Source organism: Paroedura picta, chromosome 2 (genome assembly GCF_049243985.1).
Source record: "Paroedura picta isolate Pp20150507F chromosome 2, Ppicta_v3.0, whole genome shotgun sequence".
Classification (NCBI taxonomy): domain Eukaryota; kingdom Metazoa; phylum Chordata; class Lepidosauria; order Squamata; family Gekkonidae; genus Paroedura; species Paroedura picta.
The window spans coordinates 130,680,919-130,706,781 of NC_135370.1; the positions used below are offsets into that span (position 1 = coordinate 130,680,919).

A 25,863-nucleotide genomic window follows, 5' to 3' on the forward strand; every position below is an offset into this window, starting at 1 on the left:
CTAACAACTTCTGTGTACTGGTAACCGAGTATGCACGTGCTTTCTCCAGAGCTTTCCTGCCCAGCTTGCCAAATGCACAGAGAATCACATTTTGCATCAAACCTCTCCCTAATTCAACACCACTCAGTGCATGATTTCACTATTTTAGTTTTAATTCCTTCCCTACTAATCCCTAGCACAGAGTTCAGTTGTTTTCACTTTTGTGGCACATTGGATTGTTATTTTCATTGTGATTAGATCTGACTGACTCCCAGAAACAGATACAGTTCATGTACCAGCTGAAGCTGTGGAATAGTGATCTGGACCACTGCAGCCACCTGATTTTCTAAAATGACTGCTGTTAAGTAGCACTCCCAAGGTTTGACCCTGTTTTTGCAGGAAGTATTACCCCATCCAGACAGGAGTGCCTGGTCTGCCTTTCTGCTAACCAAGAGCATCTCTGCTTTGTCAGGATTAAGTTTCAGCTTGCTCACCTTCATCCAACCTTACTGACTGCAAGCACTGGTTCAGAACACCAACATCATCCTCAGAAAGAAAGAGCTGGATATTATCTGCATATTAGCAACAACATGCTGTCCACCTTCTTGAAGCTGTCTCTACAAGGAGAACTGATCTCCGTCACCTGTACATCAGTTGGAATCCCAGGAGATTTCCAGCCATTACCCAGAGGTTGGCAACCTTACACCAGTCCCAAGTCAGTAGTACTGAAGGCCCCCAAGAAAGCCAGTAGAATTAGTGGGGTCAGATTTCCCATCTAATTCTTGGTAAAGGTCATCAGCCAAGGTGAACAAAGCTGTCTCTGTTCCAAATTCCAGCAAAATCAAAAAGGGTCCAGAAGATCAGTTTCTTCTATGAGCCTGTACCTGAGAGGCACTTTCCTCAGACTGGGAACTGGCTAGTTCTCCAACATAGTAGGGCTTAGGAAGGGCTCCTCCTCCCCTGAACAAGCCTAATTACAGCTACCTTGAAAGATTTAAACTGGGGGAGGGGCAATTTTTAGTTGAGAGGAGCAGGGCTAACTAACAACACAGCAGTTCACTGCCTTGGAATTGCCACTGGAATTGCTGCTAGTGCTAACCTGTCAGTTGGGATATGACACTGCCAAACATATCCCCACTGTTGACTTCACCAGTACCAAACTCTGTCATCACCTATTCTTCACTGCCACTGTACTGTAGCTCAGTTCTTGGTGAAAACAGCCATGACAGTGACTCTGGCTGCAGCTTATTAAATGCAGAAGGGGCTGGCTAAAATGAAAACTGGCTTCTAGGTCATCCTAGAAACCTGCCCCCCCCCCCCGCAAGCCTGACCACTCTACTGGGAGGAACCAGAAGGAGACATCTTTCTCTTAGCTCACTCCCTCAGCTTCAAATGTGGCACCAACTTAGCCAAGGGGGCTGCCCCTTCAGAAGTTGGGCTCTGTGTTCTTGCCCTTTTGTGAGATCTGAATCTATTGCCTCCCATTAATATATGGATGCTTTCCGCACTTATCTATTACTATTACAGTTGACTTGGGCAAGTGTGCATGTGAAGATCATATTTATTTTATTAATTTGATTTGTTTCCTGCCACTCCCAGGCCTGCTGGCTTATGGCGGGTTATTTAACCAAGACCCCACAATAAAATCTCCCATTAAACCCTTTACCCTCCCTATTCCAATTACCGTACAGTAGCCCTGATTTCTTATGCTAGTAAGATCCCACTCAAAACCATACAACAATGTATAGCAACAACCATTGAAAGAGAATTATCAGATGTTCAAGCTGGCTTTCTACAGGGATGTGGCACTCATGATCACATAGCAAGCCTCCACTGGATTTTGGAAAACTCATGGGAATATTAGAAGGATGTCTACATCTGCTTTATTGACTACAAGAAAGCTTTTGATTGTGTGGATCACAACGAACTCGGGGAAGCCCTGCAAAATTTGGGATGCCAGTGCATTTGATCAAACTAATGCAGTTGCTCTATACAAAGCAAGAAGCCATTGTACGTACAACATTTGGTGACTGGTTCAAAATGATGAAAGGAGTATTTCCCCCCTTCCTGTTTAACTTGTATGCTGAGATCCTTATGAGAAAGATTGAACTCAAAGAATCAAACACTGGAATTAAGATTGGAGGAAGGAACATAAAAAATCTTTGGTTTGCTGATAACACTACTGTCAGAAACTAAGGAAGGCCTAGAGCAGTTGATTACAAAGGTCAATTATGTAAATAGCTAATTTGGTCTTTTCTTAAACACTAAAAAGACAAAAATAATGACCACTGCAAAAAACAACTTACCCTCGTGGCAGTGAAATCAACTAACTCCTAACCCATCCCTCATATCTGCTCAATGATCCCCACTGTGCCTTGGGGGGATGTTACTGAGGTAGCCTGATGGTCTGGCTAAAGAGGGCAGGGGCCCACAGATCTACTTTGCTCTTGCCTCAACCAAATGCCTGATGGAAGAGCTCCGTTTTACAGGCCCTGCAGAATTGAGTAAGTTCTGACAGGGCCCTCAGCTCTTCCAGGACCTCAGTCCACCAGGTCAGGGACGACCGAGAAGGCCCTGGCCAAGGCCAGTCACGCTTCCCGCAGGATGGGGACTACCAACAGATTTGTACTTGCTAAGTGAGTACTTATATTTACAAGCTGTGAAATATAAAGCCCTATGCTCAAATATTACACGATTTCATACTAAAATGCAAGAACTATTTAAGTTAAACTCTATGGGTTAAGTACAGGCCTGCCTTATGAACAAAGCAAAAGCTTGTGAAGTATTTATTTAGTTGGATTTTTATACCACCCATTCTTTGCAGCTCTGGGCGGTTTAGTAATAGGGAGATGAACACAATTACTGCAGTGTTCCATGCTACCATTGAAGACTTCTTTGCCTTCAGGAAACTTTTTGCATGGGAGCACTGTGGAAGAACAGCAATACTGCCTTCTGCTTGGATCTAGACCTAGACCCATCTCAGTCAGGTTTCTGGCCTGGTGATGGGGTAGACAGTGCACGTCACCCTAATGGACAACCTTCATTGTCAGCTGGACCAAGGTGGGTTGGTGCTGCTGGTACTTCTAGGTATCTCAGCAGCATTCAACACGGTCCACCATGAACTCCTAGCTCGCTGCCTCACTGATGCCAGAATGAGGGACAACCCTTCAGTGGCTGATCTCTTTCCGCCGGGATTGTAGTTGTAATGCGGAAGATCATCAAACCTCCAACAACTCTTATGTGGAGTCCCGCAAGGAGCGGTTCTCTCTCCAATCCTATTTAATATTTTCATGCGCTCTCTTGTTCAACTGGTATGCAGGTTCAGGCTGGGATTTCATCAATATGCAGCTCTTCTTCCTGATGGATGACCACCCTGAATCTCCCACAGAAGCATTAGCCAACTGCTTGGAAGCAGTGACAAAATGGCTCAAGCAGAGTTGTCTGAAGCTCAATCCTTCAAAGACGGAGGTCCTGTGGGTAGGCAGGAAAGGTCCATGCAAGGAAGTGCGCATGCCCAACCTGGATGGTGTGGAGCTATCAGTGGCTCACTCTGCCAGGAATCTGGGCGTGATCCTGGATGCTTCCCTCTCAATGGAGGCTGTCACAAGAGTAGCAAGGCTGGCATTCTACCACCTTTGCCAAGCCAAACTACTGGCATCCTAATTGGCCCCAGAACACTTAGCCACAGTGATCCATGTGTCGGTCACCTCTAGATTGTACTTCCACAACTCACTCGACACAGGCCTGCCCCTAGCCTTGATCTGGAAACTGCAGGTGGTCCAAAATGCAGCTGCCAGGATCCTGACAACAACACGGAGGTTCCACATCCAGCTCATCCTCCAACAACTGTACTGGCTACCAGTCGAATTCTGGATCAGACTATAGTTCTGGTATTCACCTTCAAGGCCATATGCATCAATACCTAGGGTACCTGAGGGACCACCTTTCTGCCTATACCTCTCAAACTGGCTTGCGAAAGAAACCAAATAACCAAATTGGCCCCAAATAAGCTTGCTTGACCTCAACCGGGGCCAGAGCCTTCTCTGTCCTGGCCCCTACCTCGTGAAACAAGCTCCCAGAAGAGATCAGGACCATTTATGCACTGGAGGCTTCACACCAGGCTGCAGCCTAAAGTTTGAGTTGGGACAGGTTGCCCTGTTTCTCCTGTTCCCACATAGGGAAGCATTTGGCCCAGTGCACCTCATCCACCCCAGATTTGTGCTCCAACATGGGAACCAGGGCAGCAAAGTTCCCAGTGTGGACATGGTTCAAACGGAATCAACAGTTCTGCAGGGCTTGCAAAAGGAAGCTCCTCCACCAGGTATTTGGTAGAGGTCAACCGGAACTAACAACACCTCTGGGGCCCCTGAACCTCCCTCCCAGGATTCCCATGCACCTGACTTGAGCAACAATGGCCCTGTTTGATTATCGTTCAGTTAAATTCTTATGTTATTATCATTACCATTGTTGTTTTTATTCAATATGTAATAATGAGTTAGATGTAGTTATTTCATGTTCCATGTAAACTGTCCTGAGCCTTAGGGGAGTGTGGTATATAAATAAAATAAAAATAAATCTAACCCATTATATTTGCTTCAGAAAATGAGATATATAGTATCTTTTCCTCTTGCTTAATATTAAAGGCCAAGCCACAATTAATATTTTTTTCTCATTAACACAGACTAGGAGGACTTTTGTTATTGAGGGGGAACATTGAAAATCTTTTTATATATTAAAGACGAGTTGGTTTTTATACCTTGCATTTCATTACCTGAGGTCTCATCTTCCCTTCTTTTCCCTGCAGCAGACACCTTGTGAGGTAGGTAGGGGTCAGAGAGCTCTGAAAACAGCTCTACGACTAGCCCAAGGTCACCCAGCTGGCTGCATGTAGAGTGGATAATCAAAGCCAGCTCTCCAGATTAGAGGCCACTGCCTTTAACCACTACAGCAAGCTAGCTTTTTCATATTTAGTAATTTTTTAAAAAGAAGATATAATTGAGCTTCAGGGCAGGAGTTCTCTTCTAGAACAGACTAGCAAGATACTTGTCAGGGATATTTTAGGCTGATCCTGCGGTAAGCAGGGGGTTGGAGTAGAGGGCCTGTAGGGCCCCTCCCAACTCTATGATTCTATGAAATTATCTGCATTATATGCTTGAGAAAGAAAAATAAGACATTCATAAATAATGTTTATTCAGTCTAACTTGTTTAAGAAAACCTGAGGCATTTTTACTGCATCATAGCTCAGCCAGGTAACATAGGAAGTCCAACTGTTTTGTACTACAGCTTGCTCATTTACAATCTTTAAAAATCCATTTTTATCAATTATACACAAAAGCAGACAATTACCCTACTTGTACAGCAGTGCTGTCACACTGACATGCAAATGGCAACTGACTGCTGAAGAATTCATGAGGGAATGTGCGCTATGCAGCAACATTGTACTCAGAATATGTGTCTGTAGCTCAACTTTCACAGTAAGTAGTAAATCAAAAGAAACATATGATTGAGCTGGGGGTGGGTGTTTCTTTTTGAAGTTTCTGGAACAGACTAGCAAGATTTGTAGATTAATTTTTCCATTCCCGGCAGAGTTATCTTCAAAATATTCACATATGATGAAAATTAGAAATAATGAAATACAATATGGCAAACCCAAAAATTAAAGAGTGAGGTATAAAGCTGCTGCCGCCTTTCCCTTGACAGTTTACACTGAAGACTGAGCTTTGTCATCACAGAGACATTATGGCTCAACTGAACTACTTTTGAAGGAGGGCAAACAGATGTGAAAGTCCTTTTGTCAAAGAAAAATTAAGAGTGCAGCAAAACAAGGTCTTAAATACTTCCCGGGTGGGCTTTTTCCATATGTAGAATGTAACTTGTTCTCTCACTGTATGTAGCCTAATGCCCCCTGAAATCTGGTTTCTGGCAGCTAGGGAACATGCAGGAACAACATGAAAGAAGTTGGAAGTCTGCTGTGGGAGGCAGGAATTGGCAACCCATCCCAACTGGTATAGAAATTCTCCAGTAGATTAAAATGAGTATGATCAGCTCATGGCTTTCTTGTGCAGTATTTTGTTCAATGTAGTCAGAAACCATAAAACCCATTTTCTCTCTCTCTGTGTGGCTGGGAGTGGGGGTGATGCTGTTTGCTGAATTCTTAATTACAAGGGTGAACTAAAACTTTTTAAGACAAACCTGAACATTTAAAGCTCTTAATTTTTTTTAATTGCTTGCACCAGATTATCACTCTTGTCTATAATTAGAATGCCAGATCAGGCATCTAAACCCTGAAATGCTTCATGTGCTAACCATTCACTACAGCAGACTTATGCAACTTGTAATCAAAACTTAGCATAGTCTACCTTGAACCATATATGACCTCTTCCAGGGCTGCTGGAATTGTTACCTGCCTGAGACTGCAAAAAATGGTTGAGTGCTAAGCAAGCCACACAAAATTGACAGATTACATTCAAGCTTGGCAGGCAACAGCCTACGCAGGCCTGAGTTACAATGAGCCAGAATGTATGATACACATTAATAGGCTCAGTCTCATGCACGCAAAAGCACCTACAAAGCTATATATTAGCAATGACTTTAAGCATGTGTACTTCAATACAGTCCAAGGCTTAAACAAATGGTTCCAGCCAGAAGGTATGAGATAGCTATATTTTACAGTATGACAATTTCCTAGAGACAATCGTATTCACAGATGTAGTCCCATTACTTGGTGAATATCCAGAATGATTTACAACTCACTGACTCCTCAAGCAGCAAAAGATACTAACTCACTAATGAGCAGAGTTTTAACTTGCATTAGAACAAGGGCTGTACTCAGCTTTCAATGTGTTCCTAGAGACTGCATAAATGATTTGTAGTAAGATACCAGTGTTTTCCAAAAGCAGATTTTACACACTCATAGCTACAGGTATCGACTGGTGAGAAAGGTGTGGTTCTTTAATAAATGGTAATTTCAAATCAGCTTTCATTCAGCCTTAAGCTTTGAAAGAAGTTTTTACAAAACCTGATTTCTGAAAAGATAGAAAAAACGTTTATATGGAGATCAGTTTTCCACAGGATTAATTTTAAACAAAAATACAAAATTTTAGTATGAAAGGGTGTTCAGGATGTTTCAAGTGAGTTGCACATTTTGTCAGGCCTTCTTGAAGTACTTTGCCCGTGATCTCCTAAAGGTGATTACTGATGTGGTCAGAGGGACAGAAGCTGCAGTTCTGTTTGCCCACTGAATTCCTCAGGCAACTAAAATTATTCTCTGGAAGAAGAAGAGATTTGGATTGGTGCATCATCAGCCAATGTGGAAACTGAGAATATACCCTTTTGATCTGAGTAAGTTGTATTTACAAATTATACAGGCTTGACCAAAAATATACCTTGTTTGATCATTTGTCTCCTCAGCATTCAAGGGAGATTCACTAGGGCTAAGAAATTCACTGGCGGCATTATGCTTCTCTCCATTTTACATCTTTTAAGTCAACAATCTTGTATTTTAGGACCACATTCGCCAAAGTAGCAGCCCCTAAACAGATGTTCCGACTAGTACGTGTTTCCTCCCTCCCTATCATGTAACGCATGATAAAGAAATAAAGGACTTCTAAAATTATGGGCAGCTTGATTAACTTACGACAGTTCGTGAAAGTCATCAGTTCATTATTTTAGCAATGACGTGCAGCATTAAGCAAGGTCATGAAACCATATGAAGCACATTTTCTTCAGTTTTTTTGCTCAGTTGTAACCATTCAAATCTGAGGGGGGGGGGGGAACAGAAGTAGTGAAAGGAAAATAGACCATTGAAAGACTCAACCAGACAATGAAGTCCTGAGAATATATAAAAAGGACAAGAAAGACGAATTTCTACTTTGCTGTTTTCCCGGATTTTCATCCCAAGTCTGTACTCGTGCAACCAAAAAGGGCTTATGATACAGTTCCTGCTCCATTTCTGCTTTGGACTCCTGCCACCCCTCTTTGGAAAGTGAGGAAGTTTTGTACACTGAAACAGGCATTTCAGCTGCATAAAGAATTGGCATCAGCATTTTAGTTGTCAATGAGTTTTTTGGCTTTCACATTTGCTTGCTCAATACGGTCTTTGTTGGTTTCAGCCTGGAATAGAAAATTCAATGTTAAGACTTCTACGTAAACAAGAAATTAAAACTATTCAAGTCACTTCCTTCAAGAGCAGGCTTTAATTCAGGATACAGAGCAAATGTCACCTATCAGACATATTAAATGCTGGAGCAAAGGCTGAAGGGAGGGGCAGCCCAGTCAGGGAGCTGAGCCACCTGTGGCAAGGCACAGGCAAGCAGAGTGGCAGGGCTTCTGCAAAGCAGGGCAGCCCAGTTGCTAAACTCAGCCACCCTGCTCTGCAGGAGTCCTCCTGCCCTCTACAGTCCAGTTTCAAAATGTGAATTTCCTGCGGAGCGGATGAAATAAAGGAGTAAGGGCTGTTGGGGAGGAGTTAGGGCGGCCCTGTGAATTTCCTGCGAAGCGGATTAAATAAAGGAGTAAGGGTTGTTGGGGAGGAGTTAGGGCAGGCCCTGTCCAGGATAAAAACTCTGAGGAAGCGGCTCCTGATTGGCTCTTCAGAGTAGCACTCCAGGGCCAAGTGGCCAATTGGGAGGCGCGGAAAGCGCGCCTCCCTATTGGCTACTTGGCCCGTCTCCCGGACATGGCGGCGCCAACTCTTCAGTCCTGCCAAGCCGCCATCTTTGCAGGATGGCCACTGGGGAGGACCCTGGCCCCACAACGCTGGGCTCCGCGGAAACAACGTTCCTGCCGCCCAGTGACTGCCCTCAGACCACTGCTACACTCGCTGCGAACCCCAAATGCCGCCGCCCGCCAACCTTGCCAATCCACCACCACCCTCCGCCCCCGGCTGAGCCACCACGCGGCCTTCCCGCCCCGGTGATGACCGCCCGCTGCTCGACCCTTCCCAGCTGAGGACTTGCCGCACGGGTCTTCGAGTCCACCGCAGTGCTGCTGCCCCGACCAATGCCTGGCTCCCAAGACGAGCCCGAAGACACCCTCGCCAACAGCGTGCGACACCAGTGCTGTGCCTGGCCCGCCGACCCAAGCGTTGTGCCTAGGCCGCAGCCGCTGTGCCGCTGCACGTGGCCGCCCGCCTCTGAAGTGCCCGCCATCTACCGTCGCCACGCCTACCCCATGCTCCAGAGCCGCCACCCGACATCGAAGGTAGGATGCCTTCCTGACTTCCACCCCCGGCCACGCAGAAGCCTTTGAGCTTCGGGGAGGGGGGGGGAAGAGAGCCCTTCTAGCGCCCATTTTATTCCTGGATAAAATGGGCTTTTAATCTAGTCATACATAACATCTGAGGAATATTTGTTGTAGCAAAATTAAACAGATGTCCAGCAGCACCATGAGGACTAACAAAATTAGTTTCACCATGTGGTTTGGCAAGTCAGATCTCACTTCTCCTGAAATCCTGAAATGTTTAAAGCAAGCCAGCATTATCACCTCCATATTATCGGGAACACAGAAGAGAGCACTGAAGCAGGCCAATTAATATTCTCAAGACCAATGGGACTCATAAGTAAGTAGAGATTGGAGTCAAACAGATTTCCAGCTCCAGGCTTATGCTCTCAACCCACTATGATAATACAGCACTATTTTATTTGTGTGGTTATATCCCATCACCCCCAACAAACAAATTACTTTTTATAAATGAATGGACTCAGTTCTGTTGGGTGTCTGTTGTGGGGAGAGGAATGGGAAGGCGACTGTAAGCTGCTTTGAGCCTCCTTCGGGTAGGGAAAAGCAGCATATAAGAACCAACTCTTCTTCTTCTAACCCATAACCATAAAGTGTGATGCTAAACTGGCGTGTCTGCCTATAAAATGGCTTTCCCGTCTAATTGGGCTTATTGACCTGGCCACTTTAGAGCTGCATCCACCCTATCTTTAAACCGCCACGGGCGCCACGGACTATATAATTCGGTAAGGGGGTAGAGGTGGGATTAGTCCGTGATGAGGAAGGGTCCGGATTGGACCCTTCCTCACGACAGACAATCACAAAGCGCCTGCCGATTGGCCCCTCCGATTCCCAGCTCCAGGAACTGCGAGCCGTGCGCAGCTGCGAAGTGCGGCTGCCGGGGGTTCCCTGCCTGGCGGGCTGACGCGGCGAGAGGCGCAAAGCGCCTCTCACCGCGTCAACCCGCCGCCAACGAAACAAGCTCGCCGCCGCCGACCAGCCCGCCGCCGCCGCAGACGACTAAGGTCAGGACCTAGCGCCCGCTGCATTCCCCTGCAGCGGGCTTGATTACTAGTTAGGCAATAAAGGTAAAGTTCTTTAGTTCTTACCTTCTCATTTATCCGGTCTATCTGTTTGTTTTGTGCATCAATTTCACTGCCCATATCCATAGCCATATGTTTCAGATTCCCCAAGATGTTTCCCACTTGAGTTAGGTTTTCTTCCATCTCATCCTCTCTGGCATCATTTGTTACCCTGTAAAAAATATCAGAGGAAACTTATCTTGAGAAATCAGCCCTTTACTTCTATGATACAAGTGGGAACCCACGATACTCGGGCAGGGAGATCTCTTCTCCCTCTTAGCTGCAGCTCTTCCCCCACCCCAAGCCTCCACTACCAGTGAGCCTGGCACAGCTTTGGCTCCCTCCTACAAAATTTGCACCCAGTGGGCTCAGAATGGCTTCATTTCCACCATCAAGCCCAGCACAATTCCTGCTCCCCGTATCTCTTGCAGTGCTGCATCCTCCAACCCTCCTGTTGCATCATTGGTTGTAAGCCTAGCACAGCCCCAGTTCCTCAAAGCAACTCTGCTGCCTGGCCGACTGTAGCTCCCAACCTGCTCCTTCACCTCCATTCCTGGAAAGCCTGGTGTGGCTCCAGACCTTCACCACCTGGCCTCCTGCAGCAGCTGCCATTGCCAAGGCTAGAACCACTGCAGGAGGAGGTAGGTTCATTATCTGCACATGCACAGACAACACACATTTTTTTTTGGGGGGGGGGGTGTAATCCTCCCTACTGAGTTTCTTTAAAATTTTCTATTTTGGGTAAATGTGGCTCTGATCAGCAGATTTTGATATATGCAGATGGGGGTCACAAGTGAGAAATAAGATATTATGGTTACCATAATGGTATAGTAATTGTTTCCAGAAACTGAAGTGTTTATGCGAAAGCCTAAATCAGGGAATTCTGCCTTACACATTGGAAACTTAAATGTTTCATAGATGATTTTGCATGGGTTATACTGGGTTTCTCTTTAAGCTTTTTAAATGCAGTCATCATTGCAGCAGAATATAAAGTGTTCAGTTTTCTATTCAGAAGTGGGCAGTAAATAAAAGTACCTTACCGTGCAATGTAACCTCCAGATGGTCCTCCTGATGTCTGCTGCTGATAATTTACTGCACGTGCTGGTTGTTTAGATACTACATTATCAGAATTTTCGACACCATCACTCCAAGTTGTTTTATAAGACTTATTAGACTCAAAGTTCCTTGTTCTACAAAAAATATATATATACCAAGTATGATTAGATCTTTAATTGACTCAGGTTTAAGAACTCCAGAGCTGTAGTCAATCCTGGCTTTGCAAGTAAAACGCTAAAAGTTTTCAAATACCTGCTGTACTCAATTCATTAAAAAATGTCCAAAGCAGTCCTAAGCAACATGGTTTTATATTATTCATTTATATCCCACATTTCTTCCCAATAGGGATAGGGATGTGACATGGCTTATATCATTCTCTTCTCCATTTTATCATCACAACCACCCTTTGAGGTAGGTTAGCCTGAGTGTGTGTGACTGATCCAAGCAAATGTCCACAGCAAAGCGGATTTAAACAGGGATTTCTCAGATCCTTGTCCAATGGTCTATTCAAGGGTTTTTATGACATTTTAGGTCAATACTATTTAGTATCTGAGCTCAGGTTTTTACATCAACATTTATTATTACTTCCAAAATATTTAGGTTTGGAAAGTACCGTACTCCATAAGAGTACCCATTAGTGGTGACATTCATTAATTCAAAATGAGTTATCAGTAGGATTTTCAATTCTGATATCTAACTTTCTGAGTGTGCAAATACAATGAAACAACCACTGGTGCAACTGTATAGAAAATAAACATTCATATGATATACATATGAATACCTGATTTTCAAATACAAATGAATTCATAACTCCAAATATGAGCAAAGTTTTTCAAAAATATTTCTCCAGTATTTAGAAGAAGAAGAAGAAGAAGAAGAAGAGTTGGTTCTTATATGCCGCTTTCCCCTACCCGAAGGAGGCTCAAAGCGGCTTACAGTCGCCTTCCCATTCCTCTCCCCACAACGGACACCCTGTGGGGTGGGTGAGGCTGAGAGAGCGCTGATATCACTGCTCAGTCAGAACAGTTTTATCAGTGCCGTGGCGAGCCCAAGGTCACCCAGCTGGCTGCATGTGGGGGAGCGCAGAATCGAACCCGGCATGCCAGATTAGAAGTCCACACTCCTAACCACTACACCAAACTGGCTTTAAACCACTATTTCCAACAGATTTAGAACTTAACACAGAAAAACTAGTAGTATTCTAGTAATTACAGTGTTTGTTCAGATGAACGTCAAAATAAATAGATTAACACAACATCACAGATACATGCAATTACAAACCATGACACTACTGCTCGCATGTTAAAAAAGCATGCTCATGCAAACATGCACCAGTAAGGACATCACCTTCCGATGGCTGATTAACAGCCCAGGCTGCTTCATAAGACTTTTTCCTAGTCAGTTAATCGAATCCAACCTCTGGTGTTAAATCTTCATTTTAGTAAGCAAGGAAAAGTGGGATGGTTAGGGGAAAAGAGAGAGAGAGGGAGAAAGAAAGAGAACGAACAAGAGAGTGAACAGCAAGACCAGCAAACAGATAATCAGCTGTTAGCAAACCCAGGTTATTTCAAATCTACAGCTGAAATTACACCAAAAACTACAAAGAATGTAGATTCAAATAACTTCAGATTTAGGGAGAAGAGAAAGATTTCACTAATGCCGTATTCCTCACTTGTGTTAAAGTGTCCCAGATCTTACTATTAGAAGTTATACCATGATGTAGCTCTAAGCACTGAGAAGGCCATTTCAATAGTCTTTCCACCTTCCAAATCCCTACTGTTTCTTCTCTTCCTCCACTTGCCCTCATTGCCATTTTCTTGATTTCCAAATAGCTCAAGGATATAAATTAGAATGGACATATTTAGAGCCATCAACGAAGTCCTAACACAAGGTAAGTACTCTTCATGAGAACAAGAAAGAATATGATAGCAAAAGAAGGAAGAAAAACGTATTGGATATATTACACTTTCCTTAAACTCTCAATGCACACGCAAGTGACATTTTAAAAATCATACTGACCAAAACATTGTCAAAAAAAAAATCGGTAGTAATTTAGATGGCCATCTAAATTTTATTTTAGCACTTTTCTCCAACTCAGGTTCAAGAAAATGGTACCTCTCCAACAGTAAAATGGAGAGAACTTGAAAGCACCCCAGTGGAAGGTTTCCAGTCTTTGAATTTCTGAATGTTTTCCAACAAGCTTTCTTTGAGATTCTATCTTGGGATTCATCTTCCTTTAACTAACCTATTCCAAGGACAGACACAAAGGCCACAACACTTGTTGAGCTCTGTCAAGTTCTTCTCAGCTTCTCTCATGTCTTTATTTATCTGGTCCATGCCTTCTTCTATGCGGGTTAGCTGCTCTATGGAAAGCATTAAATAAAAGAAAAATTTCAGAAAATTTAAATGGTACAGGATATCGTCAAGTTACCATATAAGAATTTAACATTAGTACTCAAAATGCAATTAAAAAGTTCCCTGTGGAATATTACGAACACCACCAAGCTGTCATATTCTGAACCAGTTACACTTTCTGGGTTTCATATGTAGTGCATGTTACAATAATCCAACCACAAGGCTATAAAAGCATGTATTAGTATGGTCAAACAGGTTGAGGGAGGAGGTTATATGCAGAACATCAATCCTATGTTCATAAAGCAGACTTTACAATCTGACATCGAAAGCCAACCACAGTGTTTATTTGCATTTTAAATATGGGACCTTTAATATAGTTATGCCATTTTAGTAAAGGCTAGAAATATAATTAAAAAGTAAAGGCTAGAAATATAATTAAAAAGACAAAGAGCAATCTCAGATTCTTAAAATTGCAGATGAGCAAAAATGCCTTGTAGAGTAAATATAATCATGTTGCTCCAACTACAGTTTAAATAAAACCTTTCCCCAAAATATGAGTTTGGAAAAAAGGGCTGTGGCTCAGAGCATCTGCTTGGCATGCAAAAGGCCCTGGGCTGAGTTCCCAGCATTTCTAGTTAAAAGGATCAGGTAGTAGGCAATGTGAAACAGTATTACCTAAGACACTAGAAAGCCAATGCCAAGGTTCAGTGGACTAATTATAAGGCAGCTTTCGTGTGCTGCAACGGAAATTTTCAGAAAACCAAAGGCATGGGTATGAATGCTGCCCATGTTTGCTTCCTGACTACATTACTCCTACGATCATACTTAAATATTCCCAAAAGATAATGCTTGCCATCACACTGCTTCATTGGTTAACTAACTCACAACTTACCCCCTTGTTCATCTAGCATGGTGATCGTTTTGATTCCGGCATCCTGGGACTATTTAGGAAGGGGGAAAAACACATTGGCTAGAAATATAAAATCTCAAGGTATGGTGAAAAATATAATCAACAATTTGAATTACAACTTGGACCGTTTATGCACTGGGAACTTCACTGCCCCAGCTCCTGTGCAGGAGCACAAATCAGGGGCGGATGACGTGCACCAGGCCAAATGCTCCCCCATGTGGGTGCAGGAAGAGGTGGGGCAACCTGCCACGACTAAAACTCCAGCCTGCAGCCCAGCATGAAACCTCCAGTGCATAAACGGTCTTGTACAAGCATTATAGCTAGGGATGGGCATGAACCACTTTTTCATGTGTCAACCCATGAATCAATACAACCAGGACATTGGTTTGTGAACTGAACTTGCTTGCAGGGGTTTGTGACCACTGCTTTCTGTTCATGCCACTTTTCATGGGGAGTAGAAAGCAGGGTTTAAATGGCTCCCAGAAATTTTTTTTCGATTTAAGACTCAATTTTACTTACAGGTAAGAAGGGTTGCAATAGGCAGTTTGGCTGCCCCTATTATTTTTTGAATGGATGACTTCTTTATACCCCAACATAAAAGTCATCATTCATTGGGATTTTAATTACATTTCTTTTCTAATTAATTAATTGTATATAAAGATGAAAGTTGTCTATAAAGATGAATCAATTAGGAGTGAGGGCTTATGTAAAACCTACAGACAGATATTCATAGTTACATTTTTGTTCACATCACTCTTCACATTGGGTTAAGAAGTTGACATATGGACAATTCATGCAGTTGAAACCCATCCCTAATTATGGCATTTTAGACATAATGCTTTTATCATGGACATAACATTTTGTGAACCAGCTCTTGATCATATAGGTTAGCAGGAAAAAAACCTGAACACCACAAAGAAATTTGTCCATACTTTGGCTTTAACGAGTAACCTGGGAAACTACTAATGGTCTATAGACAAGCCCAAATTCATGTACAATGTCTGAGGATAACAGCCTTTTCCTTAACAAGACAAAGTTGATTAGGAAACTTCAGGGATGAACTGCTCCCAAAGAATTTGACTTGAGTGTCCTCCCGCTCTTATGTATGGGGAAAACCAATTTCTTTCCCATCTCCAATCAGACTTTTTACATTTTTTCCAAAATGAAAGACTGGAAATATTAGAGAACATAGAGAATTGGTAAAACTCTTGTGAAATGCTTTTTAAAGACAAGGCTTTATTTACTCAGAGTATGTAATATGAAGATTTTTATTTAAAGCAATTCACATTATTGGTTAATAATAATTCCTGTGTATTCTGTAGATATATTCTCAAAGATACAATTTGTTTAAATATGACCAATAATGTTCACAATTAATGTGCCATGGATATGATAGTACACTACTGATAAATTTAATGCTTTCAATGTTGTTAGGTTCAACCCTAAATCCAAATGTACTGCTAGTACTATTCTGACTGAGATTATTTATGCAAATATCTTGCTACAAAATGTGTATTTTAAATTTATTGTTCCAGCCTTTCAGATGACAAAAAATATGCATATACTAAGGTAGTATAGGGCAGCAGTTCGTAAATCAGTTTCTCAAGTAACTAGATATTTTAAATTTCGGAGATAATGCCAAATAGTGCAATACTATACATCATCAGCTAAAGTACAAATAAATTATTAAAGTAGTAAAATAAGTTTAGATTTGATAAATACTGCAAAAATGTCAGTTTCCCCCCTAAAGAGAGACCACTATCCTTTTCTCCATGGTTTCAATATTTCTGGAAATTTAATATCTATAACTCCTTCCCAACAATACTGCTGAAGCTCATCCTTACCTCAATGGCCATGCCTAGAATTCTCCTTGTGCTTTCCAACGACTAAAGACAAAACAAACAAATAAATGATTAAGCAAGCAGACTAGGATAGCAGACATTTACACTATAGTACACTATTTTTAAAAGCAACATCACAACATGTGATAACATATCCAAAAGAATACAACTCTTTTACAAGTTTCTGCTTAGTTAATATTCTTAAAATAGTATTCTCTTGTGAAATTGATACTTATATTTTACAATGAAGGCCTCTGAAAAACTCATTCTGGTTTATTAAGCAGTCAAATTTAGAGAACTTTATTTTGCCAAGCACTCAAGTTTTGTATGATGTGATTACATAAATGCTCATAAACAATGTATGCTTCTTTTGGAGCACCAATGGTTATTATTATGGTTATTATTTTTATTGTTATAACACATTAGAAAAGATAAGAACAGTAAGATAGTACAGTTTCTAATGTGTTATTACTGTTCTGGCTATTATCCATCATCAATATCAATACTGTTACAAAACAGTGTTTCTCATTAGGTATATTAAAAGTCAGACTATTTAAGGGAAATCTTTCCTCCCAATAGCACAAAGCATTTTTTAAAACAATAGCTTTGGGGCATCCTATACTCCTTTTCTTGAGGTGTGTGTTTTGACTATACAAACAAAACAATGGCTTCAGGAAGCAATGGGTCAAAAGCTACTTACTTCATCGGTAACCTGATTGGCCCTCAGTTGAATTTCATCATGTGACAATTCAGGCATGATTACTTAATTCCCAGTATCTGATAATCCACAAACAATGGGATTTCCCCTGTAACAAACCATTATTACAATGACAAAACTTTCACCGAAATCAAACAGGACAACAGCATTACTACAAACAGAAAGATAAGCCACAATAAACTTCAGGAGATACAGAAGAAACAGAAGATAACGTCTGCATGAAAACATGATTGTACAGCAACAATCAAGATACTTTAAAATTTTACTTATTCTTATCTGAGTAGGCTTCACATGCAAGACATATTTTTAAAAATTTGACCATGAAAAATATTTTTGTGAGAAGGTAGAAGAAAGCTTCTGCTTCCATGAAGCTGAGCAAAAAGGTGCCTGTGTAAACTGCTGCCGCCCGAAAGACTGACAGCCTTTAATGTTGTCAGAAGAATTAATGTTCCAGAAAATTTTTCAATACTATATTTTTGTGTGGAAACTTTTCCACCCCATGTATGTAAATATAGGCTATGTTTATCTATAGCTGCTACGGCTATTGTGCCACAACTAACTCATGTCAGAAGGGATAAATGTGGGATACGAAGCACGGATACAAACTTCAGTGCAGTTCAGGGGTGTACATGGTGCATTTACCTTCTTTTGCTAACAGAATTTAAATTTTGCTAACAATATTTAAATATGAATTTGCAGGTAGCCATCATATGCTTTGATGTCAAACACCGTATAGCTAGATTTGAGTCAAGTAGCACCTTCAGAGATCAAAATGTTCAGGGTACAAGTTTTCGAAAGTCTTCATCAGAACTTTCCCTCTTAAATTTTTATACCCCCCAAAAAAACTTGCTGGTCTCTAAAATGCTACTGGACTTGAAACTAGATGTTGTATTCCAGATCAAGATGGCTATCCCCTGAAACCATCTTCAAAGAGAGGCTAGAATATTTGAGAATGGAAAGGGCTTAGGAAATGATGGAGCAAGTATCCAATGCAGTTGGTGGTCAAGGCAAACAATGGATCGAGCAGATAAGAGTAACCCACAAGAGTGTATATGTGCATGTTAGGGAGGAGAATCTTGGGCCACTAGTTTTGTTCTATGATTCTATATACTGCTGGATCCTTGAAGACAACATTCTTGCAGAATTCTTATATTTAAAATTCCTCAAAGTGAAAGTCTTCTTGTAACTGTTGACAAATTTGGTTTCCTCCCATGACAACTTCCTCAATTCTATGTACTGAAAGGAGAAATGCTTAATCTTCTGGTCTCACAAATCCATTTTTACATAAATGGTGCTAACAAGACACACATTTAAATTATAACTTCTACATGAATAAAATCAGCACAGTTTTGGGGAGATACACATAAAACAAACATCTCAATTTACCTAGGTGCAAGTTCTGAGAAACAATTTTGTAAAATACTTCAACCACCACAATTCTTGTTACATGATAACCTCATCTTACAAGACGCTACCAACATTGCTTGGATAGCTAAGAACTTCCTTAAATCTATAGGCTCATGAAGGGATATACAAGGCTTTGATATGCATACAATACATATTTTAAAGGAAGAGTGAAGTTTAACAATTAACATTTTAATCTACAGTTCTATATATGATTTTTAAATATATCCTATGGTAAAAAGATGCAGGTTATCTTACTAATACTAAAAGTATTCTTTGTCCCTAGCTATCATGTTCATTCAATTTTGCAAGTAAACAAAATTGAATATTCATTAACAAGCTTGACACAATTATTCAGAGCCTGAACAAGTGTTATAGGAGCTTGTTCTCTTACTAAAAGAATCAATTTTTCCAAATGTATTTATACCTACCTATTAAATTCTGTGAATTTAGGAAATTACAAGAGGGAGGGAAGGCAGGGATGACTCAATGCTTAGGTCTTATATCCCTATTTTAGCAGTCCATTTCACTTACCCCCTGCTTCTATGCATGAGGGAGAAAAATCAATTGATGAAATAGTTAGCAGCCATTTTAGTCTGACAACAGGGTACTCCGATCGGCTGTCAGCCGGAAATGGCTGCCAGCCAAACTCCCAAACTGAACCAGACAAAGGTCCAAGATGTTCAGGGGAGGTGCCTCCTCCAAACCAGAACTTTTTCATTAGAAATCTTTGTTCATGCCCTTCCTGAGTCATGAGGACAGATGGTGTGTTGTAGTGGTTAGTGTCAGACGAAGAGGCCTAACATTGAGTGACCTTCGGAGAATCACTCAGCTTAATCTACCTCAGACCCACTCTAAGGATAAAACAGAAAAGACTGGGAATTATACAAGCAGCTGGAGAAAAAAAGCAGAGTATAAATGAAGTAAATAATAAAAACTAACTCAAGGCAGTTGAAGAGTTGTTCCCTCTACACTGTGGTAATTCTTACAATGTATGTGTAAAAATACAGGAAACTTATTCTCCAGCTGATGAGAAAATTTTATCTTTAACAGGACTTGTGCTTTGTATTTCAGGTAGGAACTTTTCCAATTCACTTCCTCTTTACATAATTACGTAAGTCAGAAAGGAACTGAAAAATGAGGTAATCTTTCAACCACAAATAGTGATTACTAAAGCATTAATACAGAATGTAATGTAAAATTTCCCTTGTTTTTCAATTTTTTTCCAGGTTTCAAACAAGTGGAATCTCTTTCAAACTGCTCAATCATTTAGAGTTAAAGCATTTAACATTTTAGAAATAAATATGTGTGTCGAGTTTCTCTTTTTTTCTACCTCAAAGAATATTTTCCCCTTTCACTGATTCTCAACATTTGTTGGTATAGTTTAACAGTATTTGACCACTGCCTTATTTATTCACTCAATTTCTAGCCTGCCTTTTGATTCAGTAGAATTCCAAGGTGGTTAACAGGCAATTTTAAAATACAACTAATTTAATGATGTTTTCATAACTCCAAAATAAGGGACCAAGCCCTATGAGGATAGGTTGAGGGACCTGGGAATGTTCAGCCTGGAGAAAAGGAGGTTGAGAGGGGACATGATAGCCCTCTTTAAGTATTTGAAAGGTTGTCACTTGGAGGAGGGCAGGATGCTGTTCCCATTGGCTGCAGAGGAAAGGACGCGCAGTAATGGATTTAAACTACAACGATATAGGCTAGATATCAGGAAAAAAAAATTCACAGTCAGTAGTTCAGCAGTGGAATAGGCTGCCTAAGGTGAGCTCCCCCTCACTGGCAGTCTTCAAGCAAAGGTTGGATACACACTTTTCTTGGATGCTTTAGGATGCTTTGGGCTGATCCTGCGTTGAGCAGGGGGTTGGACTAGATGGCCTGTATGGCCCCTTCCAACTCTATGATTCTATGCTGTTGAGTATCATTCCATCTAAACTCCAGTTTTTATTTATTTATATTTATAAAACATTTATTAGCCAGTATTCTTATGGAACTCAAGGAAGCTTAAAACACACAAAAAGCACCGTGGAACAGGTATCATTCTGGGTACTGTAGGAACCCCAAAGGCCTTGTGAAAATGTAGTATTAGTAAGAAAGCAGAGGCAGTGAGAAGAGAGTGATATGAAGAAAAAATACACGTACTTTCTATCAATGGGTTTGTATTTCTTGGGTATGCCTAGAGATGTGAGCTACCCCAATGGAAAAAATTCAGAGGTAAAGTTTCCTCCGAGACCCTTTTTTCAGTTTTTCTAATGGAAAAATTGGAAAATTTTTGGGAACACTGATCAGAAATATCTGTAAAATATTTTCCCTTTTAGAATATGTAAGCTTGGTTTTCAGATCGAATATATATAACATCAAAACACTTGAGAATTTTTTCAATTTTTCCAATGTAAAGAATTGGGATATTTTTAGAAGCACTGAAAAAGCCTCCTATGAATTTTTTTCTCTTTGAGTGAGAAAAACCTTGTCTAATGAAGAATTTCAGTTGTTTCTAATCTACGGCATGAAACAGTCCGAGGACTTTTGCAGTTTTGCAATCGGCAGAAAAGAACATTTTTTTTGGGGGGGGGACGGACACTGAAATGAACTCTTACAATACAAACATACACAGTATGGGTAATTACAAAATGTTTTTGTTTCAATGTAATAATGTTGACAACGGTTAATATTATAATTTAATAATAATAATACAGTATTATTTAAGAGTTCATTGTTTTCTTAGAGCTTAATATCCAAACATGCTAGCAGTCCTGCCTATTGGTGTAGTGGTTGGGAGTGCGACTTCTAATCTGGCAAGCTGGCTTTGATTCTGTGCTCTCTCGCATGCAGCTAGCTGGGTAACCTTGGGCTCGCCACAGCACTGATAAAGCTCTTCTGATCGAACAGTAATATTAGGGCTCTCTCAGCCTCACCCACCTCACAGGGTGTCTGTTGTGGGGAGAAGAAAGTGAAGGCAAATGTATGCCACTTTGAGACTCCTTCAGGTAGAGAAAAGCGGCATATAACAACACCTCTTGTTCTTCTAGAACAAGAAAATTAATTTTATTTTGTTTACTGAAGAATTTATTCTCTACTTTTATTTTTTTCTTAACTTGTGAATGGCAAAAATTAAACTTATGGTAGCAAAAGCATTTTGCAACTCTTTCTCAAGCACTGGATATACTTTTAAATTCCGTAAATATGCCAAACAATACCAGTTTATGTGCTGCCCCCATGAAAAAAGTGCAAAAAATAAACAAATCCCCCAATGGCTTTTGCATTACTATTAATGAGCAGTACTCAGACGCAAGATATTCTATAAAACTATATTCTAGCAGAATTTTCCCATACATTATTTTTCACTAGATAACAGAATTCAGAACAAAGACATAGCTCAGCAATTTTCCCATCGCTTATCAGCTCCTTGCACATGTTGCAAGAACTATCATGGAGTTTTTGTAACTAGAAAATAGGCGAGAAAAAAGTATATATTAACAATTAAAACATAATTGCTACACAGGAAACCCCTACAAATATTTAGAGCATATCAGCACCAAAGACAGCAGAGAAAAACAAATCACAGCAATGCAAAAACACAACTATCTGATGCTGATCATCACTGAAGCAGTTAACAAAGTCAAAGTAGTCAGTAGTGATTGAACATTATTGAATGAAATCCAATGCTCTTGAACAAATCAGGCAAGGAGTTCAGGAGTCACCCTGATGGATCAGTTCAGCATCCTGTCTCACACTAACCAGTTGCTTTAGAGGGCCAAGAATAGAGTATAAAGGCTGAGGCATTGTCCTGATGTAGTTTCCTAGCATTGGTATTCAGAATTTTACTGCTTCCAAATATGGAGCAGTAGTCACTGACAGTCCTATCCTTCATGAATTTGTCTAATCTTCTTTTAAAGCGATCTTTGCTTGAGGCCATGATTACATCCTCTGGCAGCCAACTCCACATTTCAATGACCCATTAGGTAAGGAAGTAGTTCTTTTTGTTTGTCTTGAATCTACTTCATTGGATGCCCTCAAGCTCTACTATTTTAGGAGATAAAAGATTTGTCCACTCTGTCTATGCAGTGCATAATTTTATAAGCTCTATCATGTCCCCTTAGTCATCTCTTTTCTAAACTGAACATCACAGACTCTTCTACCTTTCCTCATTGGAAAAGTGCCCCAATCCCTTAATAGTTTGTCTTTCTCTGTACTTTTCTCCTAATCTGTAATGATCTTTCTGAGATAGGGTGACCAGAACTGTACACAGTATTTCAGATAAGGCCACACCAGAGGTCTATATAGGGACTGTATAGGGAGTTGCGGGAGCTTTCGGCATTCCGCAGGACCTGTAAAACGGAGCTCTTCTGCCAGGTTGTTGGTTGAGGCTGGGCTGCAAGGAAGATCTGCCCCCTCCCTTACAGGAATAAATTAAGTAGCAGTAGCTTATACCATCAGTGCCCTCTGTCTCCTTCCCCTCTAGAATGGGTTATCTAAGGGTAGTGTAGATAACGGTTGTGCATCTTATCCTATAATGATTGGTATATGTGTGTACTGTTATTTTTTATGGGTTTTATTGTATGGTTTGACTGGGGGTTTTTATGTTGTGACTCACCTTGAACCTCCAGGGAGAGGCGAATAATAAATCCAAATAATAATAATAATAATAATAATAATAATAATAATAATAATAATAATATTTATTTATTATTATTATTTTAATATCTTTCCTACTAATCCCTAGCAGAGAGTTTGCCCTTTTTTTTCTTTTTCTTTTTTTACTGATGTAGCAGACTGGGTTAACATTTCCACTAAGCTATCTACTATGACTTCAAAATCTATTTCTCTTACAGCTTCAGTAAGTTCAGTCTCTATTAACATGCCATCGAATGTGGGATTTTTTGTTTCAATGTACATTACCTTCCAATTTTTTTTCTGCACATGACTTAAGACAACCCATTGGGGTTTTTAAAGGCAAGGGATATTCAGAGGTGACCTGCCATTGTCTGCCTCCAGATCATAACCCTTGAATTCTGTAGCAGTCTCCCATCCAAATACTTGCCAGAGACAACACTTCTTAGCTTCTGAGATCTGAAGAGACTGGACTTCATTGGCCACATTTTTGCCCACTCACCGAATCTGTAGAGAGCCTCTTGGAGCTGTTTGGTTAGTCTGGGTTCTCACCATCCCATATAATTTTGTGTCACCTGCAAACTTGATCTACAATGCTTACCTCGTTTCATTTATGAACAAATAACACCATACCTAGAACGTTTGTGCAATTTCAGTTTACTTCCCTGGATCTAGACAGTTCAGGCTAGCCAGATTTCGGAAGCTAAGCAGAGTAGATCCTCATGGTTAGTATTTAGATGGGAGACTAAGAAATACCAGGGTCATGATGCAGTTGTAGGCAATGGCAAACCAACTTTAAATGTCTCTTACCAAGAAAACTCTATTGGGCTTCCATAAGTGTGATTTAACAGCATTTTCCACCACTACCACTTTCCATTTATTCCTACTCTTTGCGTCCTGTTCTTTAATCAATTTTAATCCAAAACTGGACCTGCCCTCTTAGATTACTTAGAAATCTTTGGTGAAATACCTAGCAAACAGCTATTTGAAAAGGTCAAATATATAGCATCTGCTCATCACATGTTCACCTTTTCAAAGAACTCTGAAAAGCTGGTGAGGAATGACTGACCTTGGCAGAAGCCACATGGATTTTTCCTCTGCAGTCTTTTTCTTCTATCTGCCTAATAATTCTATCCCTGAGAATAGTTTTTACTGAGATCGCTTGGGTCAGACATTAGGCTAACTGGCCTGTAATTTTCTGGTTTCTCTCTAGTCTGCTTTCTTAAAATTTGGGGTACAGACAGTTGCTATTATCTAGTCTTCTGATACTGTGGCTGACTTTATTGACAAGTTACATACACTGGACAGTGGATCAACACACTCTCACATCTGAATTCCTCATCACCTCAATTTGACTCAGTTCTTCAGACTCCTTTCCTGAAAATACTGGTTATGTTCTAGGTAAATGCTCCACATTTTCCACACAGAACACAGATGAAAAGAATTTGCTGAGCTTCTCTGCCATCTCCCCATCTTCCTTTAGCAATCCTTTTATTCTTTGGTTATACAGACACTCAATTGCTTCTCTGACTAGGTTCCTGCTCTGGATATATTTAAAGTAATGCTTATTGTTTGTTTTGATTATTTTACAGTTGATGTAAGAGAAGATGAACTATGATTTAACATTTAAGGGAAGTTAAATGTACCATTTTCTTAAAGACTATAAAGTATTTCAGGAATTAGGGCCAAAATGAATCTTACTCTTGGATATATTTCAAGCATAATTCTCCTTTTAAAAAAGACCCAGCCAAAGAAGAGAATGTCAGGGAAATGGTGTGCTCTGGAGTTGGATGGTTTCACACCAATCATTTAAATCTATACCCCAGGTTCATCAGCGATAACCATGCCTTGCTTTGAATGATCACAAAAGTGAGGTTCTCTCATGCACATGATCTACAAGAACCACAACCTGGATCTGAATTTGTGTGCTTGCACCCAAAAGCTTATATAACTTGAATAAAATTGTGCTGGTCTTAAAGGTGCCACTGGACTCAAACTTAGTTCTACAAGAAGTGCAGTGAGTGAACCCCTTAGCCATATCCAAAACCATTTCAAGAAGCAGCCACTGGATGAGACTCACTTTTTAGTATTCGATTTATCCTTTCATTTTGAACTAAATTGTGAAAAAAACCCAACTCCTCATCTTCTTTTCTCTTATGTCCATATCCCTGTCCTGGCAAGTCAGGCACACACACACACAAAGTATTCCTCCCTTAATTTTTTTTTAAATCACCACCTTAAGAGGCTAAGAACATTTCCCTCATGGCCAATGCTTTCCAGTAGTCTTGGGAAGGCATAAAGGGGCCCCTCTGTGCTTACTGGAAACATCTGGGAGGCCTCCGCCGGAAACAGGATGCGAGGCCAGGTCGCCCTTTCGCCTGCTCTAGCGGGCTGTCTTCCTGCTTCAATCAAGCAGCACGGCCGCCCCCTCTTCCTGTCCTCCGGCCGCACCTTCCCCCCGCTCCAGTCCCCCCGGGGCAAAGACCTCGCTCAGCCACCGCTTCTCCTCAGAGCGGCCCCTCCGCCCCCCGGCTCGGACGGCCGATGCCCTTTCGGAGACTCACCCGCCGCACCACCTCCCCTGCTCGGACGCCTCGCTCGTCTCTCGACTTCCCCGCCCGGGCCAGTTTCCTCCCCCACCGAGCTTCCACCCCAATCTCTCAAAGCTGTGACCCATTGGGC

At 41.0% G+C, this 25,863-nt stretch overlaps 1 protein-coding gene across 2 annotated transcripts; it reads right to left on the reverse strand.

Annotated features, from left to right (window-relative positions):
- Positions 1 to 5,152: 5,152 nt before the first annotated feature.
- Positions 5,153 to 25,830, reverse strand: SNAP23 (synaptosome associated protein 23). 2 transcript variants are annotated; one of them, XM_077322746.1, is made up of 8 exons: positions 25,746 to 25,830; positions 17,140 to 17,245; positions 16,443 to 16,484; positions 14,581 to 14,629; positions 13,579 to 13,696; positions 11,318 to 11,467; positions 10,305 to 10,449; positions 5,153 to 8,091 (listed from the first exon to the last, which is right to left on the reverse strand). In XM_077322746.1, the coding sequence occupies exons 2-8, from the start codon at positions 17,194 to 17,196 to the stop codon at positions 8,026 to 8,028; spliced, it is 627 nt and encodes a 208-aa protein (XP_077178861.1). In that variant the 5' UTR covers positions 17,197 to 17,245; positions 25,746 to 25,830; the 3' UTR covers positions 5,153 to 8,025. The 2 variants fall into 2 exon arrangements, with proteins under 2 accessions (XP_077178861.1, XP_077178862.1); XM_077322747.1 differs by lacking the exon at positions 25,746 to 25,830 and adding an exon at positions 25,501 to 25,521.
- Positions 25,831 to 25,863: the final 33 nt, after the last annotated feature.

What these genes read in the sequence shown, in the direction of transcription:
- SNAP23 (XM_077322746.1), bottom strand. Translation starts at nt 17,196, where the DNA reads ATGCCTGAATTGTCACATGATGAAATTCAACTGAGGGCCAATCAGGTT. An exon ending in TGTGTCTGTCCTTGGAATAG is followed by an intron (nt 11,468 to 13,578) that starts GTTAGTTAAAGG and finishes TATTTTTTGTAG; the next exon opens with AACAAGGAACTTTGAGTCTA. An exon ending in TCTGGAGGTTACATTGCACG is followed by an intron (nt 10,450 to 11,317) that starts GTAAGGTACTTT and finishes TATTTTTTACAG; the next exon opens with GGTAACAAATGATGCCAGAG.